Source organism: Salmo salar, chromosome 05 (genome assembly GCF_965601325.2).
Source record: "Salmo salar chromosome 05, fSalSal1, whole genome shotgun sequence".
In the NCBI taxonomy this organism is placed as follows: domain Eukaryota; kingdom Metazoa; phylum Chordata; class Actinopteri; order Salmoniformes; family Salmonidae; genus Salmo; species Salmo salar.
The window spans coordinates 60310792-60325086 of record NC_138295.1 but is presented as its reverse complement, the minus strand read 5'-3'; the positions used below and the strand labels follow the sequence as shown (position 1 = coordinate 60325086).

Below are 14295 nucleotides of genomic sequence, written 5' to 3'. Positions count from 1 at the left end.
AGGAATAAGGAGAGCAGCAAAGGAGAACATGTGGGAGAATAGGAGGCTGACGTGAGAGGACTGTATGGATCGATTATGAGATCCTGAGAGGGAGAAAGATGGAGAAAGAGAAATGAATATAAATGGATAGAGTGGAAGAGAAGAGGGTGAAAGGTGAAGGAAAGCAAGAGATACAGCTGGAGAGGGAGACGAGGACCAAGCGACCGCGAGAGAATGAAAGAGAGAGCGAGGGAGAGCAGGAGATAGGACGAGAGTGCCAGAGGGGGAGGGGCAGGGAAGCTCACAGCCCAGCCAGTCACTGTGTGCTGCTCTACAGGGGAATCTTACCCTGGCAACACAATAGAGGGCAGCACTTGAAAGATTGTGCCAGTGGGGGAGAGGTGCGGAGGGACCGGTGAACAGATGGAGCTGACTGAGACAAGCTGATCAGCTGACCGGTGTGTGTGTGTGTGTGTGTGTGTGTGTGTGTGTGTGTGTGTGTGTGTGTGTGTGTGTGTGTGTGTGTGTGTGTGTGTGTGTGTGTGTGTGTGTGTGTGTGTGGGCGCCATTATATAGGACTGCCAGGTCCTATTGTCAGGGCAGTTTTGTATTTAGCGATTTTTGTTCTTGTTGACAGTCGGCTGCATATGTCCATGACTACCACGTCCCCCGCACAGACTTTTGTCACATGTTGTCATTGTCAGTTTTTAGCTTTTTAGGTCAGCACAGACACACAAGGATCATGTTTTCCATGAACAGTGCAGAATAAACAGTATGGTGGCTGAACAGTGTCAGGAAGTTCTAGTGTCTAATTTGATCACTGCACTGATTTGAATTGATATGCCTGAACAGAGAAATCGGGTACCGATGGAAGAATCATCTCCATGTGGGTGGAATGTGGAATGGATTTCATAATGTGTGTAATAATATGGATATAATATGTACTATATATTTTGGATATCATACTTTACATTATGGATAATAGTATTGGCATCACATTTAAAGTGAATTTGATCTGTATTGGGGGGTTTAGCTCAGTAAACCTGGATTTAACTTCACAGTTTGGTAGCTAATGACTGCGTTAGTCTTTTTACGTCTTTTATTCTCTCTGCCTCTCAGCTTGGCATTGAATTTCATGGTATTGAGTCATCCTCACTACACAGAGAACAGTGATCGTCCCTAGTGGGTGTCCTAGAGAACATCCACTTATCTACTAATCAAATCTCCATCAGGCAGCACTCACTGTATGGCAGATAATACAGTCATCTCTCTGCCACACAATACTGTAGATACCCATTTATTTATGTTGCTTTACTTAAAATCACATTCCCCTTTTCCATATACAATAGAACTTAATAGTACATCTGTCGTGTAGAAGAATTTGCCACACTCTAGGTTAGAATCCATTTTGCTAGTGTCGGGGATCTGGTTTGCTGTTTGGTCCAGATCCCACTGGCAAAGCTACTTACAGTAAAGCTTGTTTCCAGAATAATGTCAAAACAAGACCCTTTCCACTGTGCATTAGAGCTGAAATGGCCTGACTGCTCTAGCTCTGTGGCTGGTGGTGTGCTTCCACCACCACGGTGTGCTTCCGTTTCACCCCCTACCCTTTACCTTTGCTCAATGGCTTTTGTTGGCGTGACGCTTCACACCAATTTAGAGGTGCTCGAATATCCGAGCCGGCAGATGAAAAAACATGTTGATGTGCCCTTAGACAAGGCACTTAACCTTAATTTGCTCCAGGAGCGCCGTACTACTACGGCTGACCCTACATCTATCCGGTGTATGTGACAATAAAATATATACAGTACCAGCCAAAAGTTTGGACACACCTACTCATTCCAGGGTTTTTCTCTATTTTTACTATTTTCTACATTGTAGAATAATAGTGAAGACATCAAAACTATGAAATAACATACCAAGAAAGTGTTAAACAAATCAAAATATATTTTAGATTTTAGATTCTTCAAAGTAGCCACCTTTTGCCTTGATGACAGCTTTGCACACTCTTGGCATTCTCTCAACCAGCTTCATGAGGTAGTCACCTGGAATGCTTTTCCCACAGTCTTGAAGGAGTTCCCAAACATGCTGAGTATTTGTTTTCCTTCACTCTGAGGTCCCCAAACCATCTCAATTGGGTTGAGGTTGGGTGATTGTGGAGGCCAGGTCATCTGATGCAGCTCGCCATCACTCTCCTTCTTGGTCAAGTAGCCCTTATACAGCCTGGAGGTGTGTTTTGGGTCATTGTCCTGTTGAAAAACAAGTGATAGACCCGCTAAGCGCAAACCAGATGGGATGGTGTAACACTGCAGAATGCTGTGGTAGCCATGCTGGTTAAGTGTGCCTTGAATTCTAAATAAATCACTGACAGTGTCACCAGCAAAGCACCCCCACACCACCACCTCCCTGCTTCACGGTGGGAACCACACATGCGGAGATCATCCGTTCACCTACTCTGCGTCTCACAAAGACACCAAAAATCTCAAATTTGGACTCATCAGACCAAAGGACAGACATCCACTGGTCTAATGTCCATTGCTTGTGTTTCTTGGCCCAAGCAAGTCTCTTCTTATTATTGGTGTCATTTAGTAGTGGTTTCTTTGCAGACATTTTTCCATGAACGGCCAACTCTGAACAGTTGATGCTGATGTGTCTGTTACTTGAACTCTGTGAAGCATTTATTTGGGCTGCAATCTGAGGTGCAGTTAATTGCCGATTTCTGAGGCTGGTAACTCTAATGAACTTGTCCTCTGCAGCAGAGGTAACTCTTGGTCTTCCTTTCCTCTGGCGGTCCTCATGAGAGCTAGTTTCATCATAGCGCTTGATGTTTTTTGTGACAAATAGGGCTATCTTCCCATAAAACACACACAAAACACCAGTCTCAACGTCAACAGTGAAGAGGCGACTCCGGGATGCTGGCCTTCTAGGCAGAGTTCCTCTGTCCAGTGTCTGTGTTCTTTTTCTCATCTTAATCATTTCTTTTTATTGGCCAGTCTGAGATCTAGCTTTTTCTTTGCAACTCTGCCTAGAAGACCAGCATCCCGGAGTCGCCTCTTCACTGTTGACATTGAGACTGGTGTTTTTAATGAAGCTGCCAGTTGAGGACTTGTGAGGCGTCTGTTTCTCAAAATAAACCGTCTAATGTACTTGTCCTCTTGCTCAGTTGTGCACCGGGGCCTCCCACTCCTCTTTCTATTCTGGTTAGAGCCAGTTTGGGCTGTTCTGTGAAAGGAGTATTACACAGCATTGTACAAGATCTTCAGTTTCTTGGCAATTTCTTGCTTGGAATAGCCTTCATTTCTCAGAACAAGAATTGACTGATGAGTTTCAGAAGAAAATTCTTTGTTTCTGGCCATTTTCAGCTTGTAATCGAACCCACAAATGCTGATGCTCCAGATACTCAACAAGTCTAAAGAAGGCCAGTTTATTGCTTCTTTAATCAGAACAACAGTTTTCAGCTGTGCTAACATAATTGTAAAAGGGTTTTCTAATGATCAATTAGCCTTTTTTTAAATTATAAACTTGGATTAGCTAACACAATGTGGCATTGGAACACAGGAGTGGTGGTTTCTGATAATGGGCCTCTACGCCTATGTAGCTATTCTATAAAAATGTGACGTTTCCAGCTACAATAGTTATTTACAACATTAAAATGTCTACACTATTTCTGATCAATCTGATATTTTAATAGACAATACATTTACTTTCTAAGGACTTGTCTAAGTGGCCCCAAACGTGTGTGTGTGTGTGTGTGTGTGTGTGTGTGTGGTGGTGTGTGTGTGTGTGTGTGTGTGTGTGTGTGTGTGTGTGTGTGTGTGTGTGTGGGGCGCGCAGTTGAAGTCGAAAGTTTACATACATCTTAGCCAAATACATTTAAACTCAGTTTTTCACAATTCCTGGCATTTAATCCTAGTAAGAATTCCCTGTCTTTGGTCAGTTAGGATCACCACTTTTTATTTTAAGAATGTGAAATGTCAGAATAATAGTAGAGAGAATGATTTATTTCAGCTTTTATTTATTTCATCACATTCCCACTGGGTCAGAAGTTTACATACACTCAATTAGTTTTTGGTAGCATTGCCTTTAAATTGTTTAACTTGGGTCAAATGTTTCAGGTAGCCTTCCACAAGCTTCCCACAATAAGTTGGGTGAATTTTGGCTCATTCCTCCTGACAGAGCTGGTGTAACTGAGTCAGGTTTGTAGGCCTCCTTGCTTGCACACGCTTTTTCAATTCTGCCCACATATTTTCTATAGGATTGAGGTCAGGGCTCTGTGATGGCCACTTCAATACCTTGACTTTGTTCTCCTTAAGCCATTTTGCCACAACTTTGGAAGTATACTTGGGGTCATTGTTCATTTGGAAGACCCATTTGCGACCAAACTTTAACTTCCTGACTGATGTCTTGAGATGTTGCTTCAATATATCCACATAATTTGCCTTCCTCATGATGCCATTTATTTTGTGAACTGCAGCAAAGCACCCCCACAACATGCTGCCATCCCGTGCTTCACGGTTGGGATGGTGTTCTTCGGCTTGCAAGCCTCCCCCTTTTTCCTCCAAACATAACGATGGTCATTATGGCCAAACAGTTCTGTTTTTGTTTCATCAGACCAGAGGACATTTCTCCAAAAAGTACGATCTTTGTCCCCATGTGCAGTTGCAAATCGTAGTCCGGCTTTTTTATGGCGGATTTGGAGCAGTGGCTTCTTCCTTGCAGAGCGGCCTTTCAGGTTATGTCGATATAGGACTCATTTTACTGTGGATATAGACACTTTTGTACCTGTTTCCTCCAGCATCTTCACAAGGTCCTTTGCTGCTGTTCTGGGATTGATTTGCACTTTTCGCACCAAAGTACGTTCATCTCTAGGAGACAGAACGCGTTTCCTTCCTGAGCGGTATGACAGCTGCGTGGTCCCATGGTGTTTATACTTGCGTCCTATTGTTTGTACAGATGAACGTGATACCTTCAGGCATTTGGAAATTGCTCCCAAGGATGAACTAGACTTGTGGAGGTCTACAATTTTTTGAGGTCTTGGCTAATTTCTTTTGATTTCCCATGTTGTCAAGCAAAGAGGCACTGAGTTTGAAGGTAGGCCTTGAAATACATCCACAGGTACACCTCCAATTGACTCAAATGTTGTCAATTAGCCTATCAGAAGCTTCTAAAGCCATGACACAATTTTCTGGAATTTTCCAAGCTGTTTAAGGGCAGTCAGCTTAGTGTATGTAAACTTCTGACCCACTGAAATTGTGATACAGTGAATTATAAGTGGAAACATCTGTCTGTAAACAATTGTTGGAAAAATTACTTGTGTCATGCACAAAGTAGATGTCCTAACCGATTTGCCAAAACTATAGTTTGTTAACAAGAAATTTGTGGAGTGGTTGAAAAACTAGTTTTAATGACTCCAACCTAAGTGTATGTATACTTGCGACATAAGAAAAGTGTTGTTTTAAATTGTTAGTCATTGTCCAGTAATTATTCCTTATTTCAGACATCTTTGTTGATTTATGTAGAGTAGACCTTTGAAGGTGGTTAGCTTCGAAACGATGGTCATAGATGTTGACCTTCCTGGAATGGATCGATGTTATATATTATCTGAGGCTCAGAATTATGTTACTGGTCTTGTTCGAATGCCATTGCTGTTCTTTTCTTTGTCATTATTAGAATTTAAATGGTGGTACAGTCTGCATAATGGGTGTTGTTGACATAAATGTGTGTGAAAATGAAATGTTTTCCTCCTTCCTCTGCTTCTTCTTCCTCTAACCGCTTCAGACGTTGCGAAAGAAAGGCTTTAATGGTTGCAACAGTCCCGAGCCGGACGGCGACGACTCCATCGACCAAAGCCCGTTAAACGACGACAAGTACCGCAAGAACGAGGACCTGGATATCCTGTTCAAGCGCTATGGCGTGAGTACCATCGTCCTCTCGTCACGTTCTCTAACCTCCCTTTCTCTCCCTCTCTCTCTCTCTGTTGTGGGAACAAACGGACCAAGGCTCTGAACAAGAAAGAGCACCGGGACTCAGAGAGCCCAGACCCTGAGGAGCCCTTCTCCCTCACCCCCCACACTGAGGAGAAATACAAAAAAATTGACGAGGAGTTTGATAAAATGATGCAGAGCTATAGGCTGTCAGTGAGTACCGTGAGCTGTACTGCAACTGCTGTGTTACCCGGACTGGATTTTACCCAGATCCGGTTGCAGACAGCAACCCAAATACTCACAGAGCACCCCCCCCCCCCCCCCCACTCCCCTCCATTTCCCACCCTCCCCTCTGATCGTGTGTGCCCGGGCAAGGGCAAGGAGGTTTGGGCGCGGAGCTCAACAGTCTGATTGGAGAGTGGTCGCAGCCAACCATTTAGGAAATAATCGTAAAGGCTTCATAAACATGACATAACCGGTCTCAGGGGTCATTCATAAGCTATTGACAGATTTCATAAAGACTACATAAAAGTGACATATGATGATGCCATAGCAAACGGAGCATAACGCATTCAAAGCAATACATCTCAGTATGCGTTGTCACCCCTTTGAAGAGTGAGAAGAATCGTACAAATGAATGCTTTTCAAGGGCGTTAGTTTTACAGATAAAGTGGGACCATCTAGGTTCGGATAGGCCGTTCCTCATTTTCCAGGGTGTCAGTCAGACACTCTCCAGGGCTGCCTTATAATTGGCTCGCTGCCACGGTTTATCGCCTCTTTTATTCCTCTCTCCGGTGCCAATTTTTTTAGGATTCATTATTTTCCACTAGGGCTCAATAATGTCATTAACGTCAGTTTAATGAGAAGCACTCAATTTACAACCAGGCTTCCTGTCTGATCTGGCCTCCCTATTGGTCACGAGGGATGGGACTTTGTCTATCGAGTTCCCGTCGGGCCAATGTGAAGGACTTTAATGCTCACAGGATGAGCTGAACTGGAGATATACACACCTATCCCTGACTTAAGCCCTGGTTTCTTAGAATGTATTATACAACATGTACTACAATGTATTGCATAATCTGTATTATGTAGGATATTGTCACTAAAACAAAAAAACTAATGTTGCTGGAAAGGTTTTGTTATCCAAAACTGATATTATCACACCCAACCACTCACTTACATTAAAGCAGCGGTTCAGCAAAAAAGTTGAATGTCTCTCGATCGAATCAATTCAGTGAATACCGCTCATTTAACCAAAGCCGTATCTCCAACACTTTGATGTTTGTGGTGAGCTGAAATGGCTCCTAAAAGCATTTCTGAGTAGAAAGAAGAAGAGAATTCAATCTGCCACCCCCTGGAGAGTGTAGCTCCCGCCCTAGTCGATTGGAAGCAAGCAAGCCCCCATCCCCCACCTTGCCCGGCACACCTTTCACAGGGCGCACTGTAGCAAACGGAAGCATACAGCACCAATCTCCCTCAACAGCATCATAATCCACCAACATGACAGCTAGGGGGCTGGGATATACACGCTTAATCCCACTCGTACTGCAATCCCCAGAGTCGAGTAGAAGGCGCTAGGGAGCATAGGGAGGCTAGCTATGCCGTCTACAGGCATGTACAGGATTATAAGGCAAGACTGGATCTTGCCAATTGGTGACTCAGCTGATTTAGCTTTTCAGATTTAAGTGATGTTACTTGATATTGTTTGCAGTGTTGTGTTTCCTGTTGTTTGTTTGAAATAGGCTGTCACTGTCAAATTTGTACTAAAAAGAGAGACAAATTTTGTTTATTTCTCCGTCTGTTGAAGTTATTTTAGAAATCTTTAAAGCACTCGTTTTCCCTCCTGTATTCCAACAATACTAAGATTAAAGCAGGGCATTATTTTTGTAAAACGATTCAATCTAATTGCATTTTACAGAGTATTCACTCGTGAGATCATCATTGTAGTCAAATGTCAAGGACCTTTAAAGGTCAACGGAACGTTGTTTGAAAGTTGTTTTTGTGGTTTTAATCCATCACTGTTAACAAATAGGATGAGACATTTCCTAAAGTTGAAAGGGAACTTTCAAAGGCTTCTAGGACAAGAGGGAGGGAAGGAAAGTAGGGCATGAGTTTAATTCATTCTGATACCCTCGCATCTAGGAAATCACCAATGTAGCGTTTCGCTGAGAGAAATAGGTTCATTTTTTGTTATGCTGTTGGAGAAGGCCTTGAGCTGCCTTCAACGAACCCACTTAGCCCGAGGAAAAGCTGAAAGACTATTATTTATCTAATATGATTCATTTTAGGGCCTTTGTAATGCCATGTACTTGACACAATGAATGAGCCACTCTACTCTAGTATTAAGATTATGCCCACTGGCAGTTAGTTATCTGACCTAACGTAGCAATACCACTGAATAACTTGTTATCCAAGAGACATCTGACCAAATGGCACAGCACAGTTTAGTGTACATCAGTGTAGTATTCAACAGTATTTTAATGGGTGTACGATAAGTGTATGTAGGAAGTGCTGTCCCAGTGCTGTATGCTCCACGTTTCCACACCTCTGCCCCCTCACACTAACCTCACCGCCATCCTTCCATCCCTCCACCCATCCATCTCTCCCTCCTCTCTGCCTGGCCAGTGTGCAGTGCTGTAACCTTCGGCCTTATATTGTAGACTACCTCCCCAGATTCCAGACCTAGCCACCAGCATGCCCAGTAGGCTTACCCATTTGGTCTTTCTGTCTTTCTCTTTATTTCTCTTTCGCTCTTCATTTTCTCTCCCCTACGCTCTCTCGCGCTTTCTTTCTCTGCCTCTCTCTCTTTCTGGTGCTCTGGGATTTGAGACATCTCTATTATTGTGGAGTCCAAGGCAGATTGGTTTTGTCACTATAGTCCCCTGAACATTGTTGCCATATGCAGCATATTGAGTGAAGTTGTGTACGTGACATGACGCCCTCACGGGTCTTATGGGTCAGAGGAGCTACAGCACTAGTGACAGCCCGGATGCCTTTCTGTCTTTACGTTACCTAGCACTGTTGTTGTTCGTCACTAGAACAGGATAATGCAGACACAGACTAATACTCAGTCTACTAAAATGCTATAAAGAAAGGAAAAGTACACACTCCGTCTCCCCACATTGACAAATGGTTTGTCACAAGAATGACAGGACTCTTATCAGATTATGTCAGATACAATACAATACAAAACACACAATACCAAAACAACTTAGTCTTCCCTGCTCCCCTTTCTTCCCCTGTATAACATCACACACACATCCCAGATGTAAACTTGTGGAATACACTGTAGGCTAACAGGAAGGAAGGTTGATATGATGGACAGAGTAGAGCATCTTCTTTCTCTCTTTTAAACTGGGTCCCACTCAGCACATACAGTACCAGGCCACGCTTGGCCCATATTCTATATATAGAGGCCCTGCCTGCTTTCTGCCATGATGAGGTACAGGGTGAAATGGGTTACAGGCAGAAGAGTGGACAACCTTGGCCTGGGTCCTGTCTTTGACTCGGACCTGGTGTTGGGCTGGGTCACACGGTAGTATTATTTAGCTGACTCAGGACCTGTCAAAGCTATTTGCTAACTACACTTCTTATACTTTAAGAAAGCAATCCTTGATACTTTAGAGAACGTTTTAGTGGCTAGTTATATACATTTTTAAGGGTAAACGTTTACTTCCAGGTAAAAGTAAGCAAATTAGCAGTCAACTTCTCAGGTAGAGGCTACATATCAAGATTCTCAAAGTTCCAAGCTCTGTGCAAAAAACTTTTTTCCCCCAATGGTTTCTCTTCAATTTTCTCTGCAAATAAAGATACTATATGGGGTCATGAGATGTATAATGTGATGTACAATATGACATGTCACCAATAACCAATGCAATAACAATCCCATGTAGCTTTTATGATGTACAATAAATAACCTTGCATGTGATCTGAAAGCAAACACTTTTTCAGCTTATTTCCACAAGTCAGTTGCATGCTAACAAATCCTGTGCGATAGTATGTGTGTGTGTTCTTGTGCATGCACATGCTTCTGAGAGTGTGTGTTTAACATTATACATGTGCCCATCGTGCGTTTACATTTCTAAGCCCCTTTTCCTGTCTCTCCTCCAGTCAGCCGTCCCACAGCCCACTTTCTCCATGCCCGTCACGGTGCCAGTGTCCAATCAGAATGCTCTCCAGTTCAGTAACTCTGGCGGCCTGGTAACCACCTCCTTCGTCACCTCCACCCTCACAGACCCCCGCCTGCTGTCGCCACAGCAACCATCTCTCCAGAGGAACACTGGGTCTCCAGGGTTACCACAACGACCGGCCAGCGCAGGTAAGGAACAGAGTGGACAGTGGTTAATGGTTGACTTCATCACAAGTTCAAGTTTTATTTGTCACATGCACAAGTACAGTGACATACTTAACTTGCAAGCCCTACACAACAGTGCAGTAATATTGAACTAGTAATACAAAATAAAAAACAGGATAAATAAAAAATAAGAGGAAGCTATATACAGGTGCAGTGCCAGTACAACATGTGCAGAGATACTGGAGTATTTGAGATGTACTGTACATGTAGGCAGGGATTAGGAGAAAGTGTCTGGTAGCAGGATAAATAATAATAGTAAACAGTATGGCATAAGTTGTGTGTGTGTGCGCAAGAGTGTAAATGAAGGCGTGATAGGAGGTTTATACAAAACATTAAAACCTCTTAGGGATCCCTTAAGCTCGAATCCCGTTACCGGGATAGATTTGACAACATCCGGTGAAAATGCAGAGCACCAAATTCAAACTACAGAAATATAAATATTTAACATTCATATAAATACAAGTGTAATACATAAAAAAAAAGCTTAACTTCTTGTTAATCCAGCCGCTGTGTCAGATTTCAAAAAGGCTTTACGGTGAAAGCACACCATGCGATTATCTGAGGACTGCGCCCCGCTTACAAAAACATAACCATTTTTCAACCAGGCAGGTGCGACACGAAAGTCAGAAATAGCGATATAATAAATGCCTTACCATTAAAGATCTTCATCTTTTTGCAATCCCAAATGTCTCAGTGAATGGTCGTTTTGTTGGATAAATTCCTTCTTTATATCCCCAAAATGTCCATTTATTTGGCGCGTTTGATTCAGAAATACACCGGTTCCAACTCGCCCAACATGACTACAAAGTATCTAATAAGTTACCGGTAAACTTGGTCCAAACATTTCAAACAACGTTTCTAATCCAACCTCAGGTAACCTAAAATGTAAATAATCGATCAAATTTAAGACCGGATAAACTGTTTCCAATACCGGAGAAAAATAACGAGGAGCGCGCTCTTGTTCACGCGCACCAAAAGACTTGAGTCCATCTGAGTGACACATGGAAAGAATAGGACTACTTCTTTATTTCTCAAAAGAAAAACATCGAACAATTTCTAAAGACTGTTGACATCTAGTGGAAGCCATACGAACTGCAATCTGGGCCCTAATAAATCAGGTGTCCCATAGAAAAGCATTGGAAAACACAATGACCTCAAAAACAAATTTCCCTGGATGGATTGTGCTCGGGGTTTCGCTGCCAAATCAGTTCTGTTATACTCACAGACATTATTTGAACAGTTTTAGAAACGTTAGTGTTTTCTATCCAATACTGCTGTTCACTGATTATTGATTGCCATTACCATTCGTATTTATCATTTTTTTTTATATATATATATAAATGGTAATGAAAATCAATAATCAGTGAACAGCAGTGTAGTGGTAGTAATAGATCTAATCAATAATAATTTTAACAGCAGCGTAGGTGTAGTTGTTAGCCATTGAACAGTCTTATGGCCAGGGGATATAAGTTTTGGTAATTTTTCAGGTCTTTCTCAAACAGCTCCTAGCATGTACGTCCTGGATGGCTGGGAGCTCACCCCCAATGATGCACTTGGCTGTCTGCACCACCCTCTGTAGGGCCTTCCTGACGAGGGTGGTGCAGTTGCCATACCAGACAGTGATACAACCAGTCAGGATGCTCTCGATGGTGCAGCAGTAAAAGTTCCTAAGGATCTGCCAACTCGTTTCAGCCTCCTGAGGGAGAAGCAACACTGCCGTTCCGTCTTCACAATTGTGCTGGTGTGAGAGGATCATGTTAAGTCCTCAGTGATGTGGCCCCCGATGAACTTGTGGATTGGGGTGTGCACCTGCTCCGGTTTCGAGTAGTCCACGATCAGCTCCTTGGTCTTGCTGACGTTGAGGGAGAGGTTGTTGTCTGGGCACCACACTGCCAGGTCTCTGACCTCCTCCATGTAGTCTGTCTCATCGCCGTTAGTGATCAGGCCTACCATCATTGTGTCATCAGCAAACTTGATGATGGAGTTAGTTGTGCGTGGCCACACAGTCATGGGTACAAGAGGGGGCTAAGCATACACCCCTGGGGGGTCCCCCTGTTAAGGATCAGCGTGGCTTTGGTATTGTTGTCTACTCTTACCACCTGGAGTTTACCTGTCAGGAAGTCCAGGATCTAGGGAGGTGTTCAGTCCCAGGTTCCTGAGCTTGGAGACGAGCTTGGGGGGCACTATGGTGTTGAACGCTGAGCTGTAGTCGATGAACAGCATCAATGTTTTGAATTCAGCATTATTCATGTTCATGTTTTCTTCGCAATACTTACCATTCACATCAACTCGTATGTGCAACTTGTCCTTTTCAACATGGCCGCTGTCTTTTGTTCTTCCCTCCACAGGTGCTCTATTAGGAGGTGAACTGAGCAACTCCAACGGAGGATGCCCGAGCCCTGTTCGTAAGTGACGTCTACTTCTGCTAAAATACCTAGTTGTGTTTGATTCGTTTTTACATGGCAAATAAGATGATACCGTATACACAGTGAACTGCGTCTCTCTGTTGTACAGTGGGGGGAAAAAAGTATTTGATCCCCTGCTGATTTTGTACGTTTGCCCACTGACAAAGAAATGATCAGTCTATAATTTTAATGGTAGGTTTATTTGAACAGTGAGAGAGAGAATAACAACAAAAAAATCCAGAAAAACGCATGGCAAAAATATTATACAATTATTTGCATTTTAATGAGGGAAATAAGTATTTGACCCCTCTGCAAAACATGACTTAGTACTTGGTGGCAAAACCCTTGTTGGCAATCACAGAGGTCAGACGTTTCTTGTAGTTGGCCACCAGGTTTGCACACATCTCAGGAGGGATTTTGTCCCACTCCTCTTTGCAGATCTTCTCCAAGTCATTAAGGTTTCGAGGCTGATGTTTGGCAACTCGAACCTTGAGCTCCCTCAACAGATTTTGTATGGGATTAAGGTCTGGAGACTGGCTAGGCCACTCCAGGACCTTAATGTGCTTCTTCTTGAGCCACTCCTTTGTTGCCTTGGCCGTGTGTTTTGGGTCATTGTCATGCTGGAATACCCATCCACGACCCAAATTCAATGCCCTGGCTGAGGGAAGGAGGTTCTCACCCAAGATTTGACGGTACATGGCCCCGTCCATCGTCCCTTTGATGCGGTGAAGTTGTCCTGTCCCCTTAGCAGAAAAACACCCCCAAAGCGTAATGTTTCCACCTCCATGTTTGACGGTGGGGATGGTGTTCTTGGGGTCATAGGCAGCATTCCTCCTCCTCCAAACACGGCGAGTTGAGTTGATTTCAAAGAGCTCCATTTTGGTCTCATCTGACTACAACACTTTCACCAGTTGTCCTCTGAATCATTCAGATGTTCATTGGCAAACTTCTGACGGGCATGTATAAGTATTCTTGAGCAGGGGGACCTTGCGGGTGCTGCAGGATTTCAGTCCTTCATGGCGTAGTGTGTTACCAATTGTTTTCTTGGTGACTATGGTCCCAGCTGCCTTGAGATCATTGACAAGATCCTCCCGCGTAGTTCTGGGCTGATTCCCCACCGTTCTCATGATCATTGCAACTCCACGAGGTGAGATCTTGCATGGAGCCCCAGGCCGAGGGATATTGACAGTTCTTTTGTGTTTTTTCCATTTGCGAATAATCGCACCAAATGTTGTCACCTTCAGACCAAGCTGCTTGGCGATGGTTTTGTAGCCCATTCCAGCCTTGTGTAGGTCTACAATCTTGTCCCTGACATCATTGGAGAGCTCTTTGGTCTTGGCCATGGTGGAGAGTTTGGAATCTGATTGCTTCTGTGGACAGCTGTCTTTTATACAGGTAACAAGCTGCGGTTAGGAGCACTCCCTTTAAGAGTGTGCTCCTAATCTCAGCTCGTTACCTGTATAAAAGACACCTGGGAGCCAGAAATCTTTCTGATTGAGAGGGGGTCAAATACTTATTTGCCTCATTAAAATGCAAATCAATTTATAACATTTTTGACATGCGTTTTTCTGGATATTTTTGTTGTTATTCTGTCTCTCACTGTTCAAATAAACCTACCATTACAATTATAGAC

The 14295-nt window shown here is 43.4% G+C and overlaps 1 protein-coding gene across 10 annotated transcripts in view; it reads left to right on the top strand.

Annotated features, from left to right (window-relative positions):
* The window catches only part of LOC106605316 (myocyte-specific enhancer factor 2D homolog), a 73399-nt gene that overhangs the window by 42781 nt on the left and 16323 nt on the right, over positions 1–14295 (top strand). For 7 of the 10 annotated variants that reach the window (XM_045718439.2, XM_045718438.2, XM_045718443.2 and 4 more), the window contains 3 exons: positions 5979–6116; positions 10014–10221; positions 12606–12662. In XM_045718439.2, coding sequence (XP_045574395.1) covers positions 5979–6116; positions 10014–10221; positions 12606–12662 — 403 coding nt within the window. Of the gene's footprint in view, positions 1–5757; positions 5893–5978; positions 6117–10013; positions 10222–12605; positions 12663–14295 lie in introns of all 10 variants that reach the window. The other 3 variants (XM_045718445.2, XM_045718444.2, XM_045718437.2) reach the window with 1 other exon arrangement.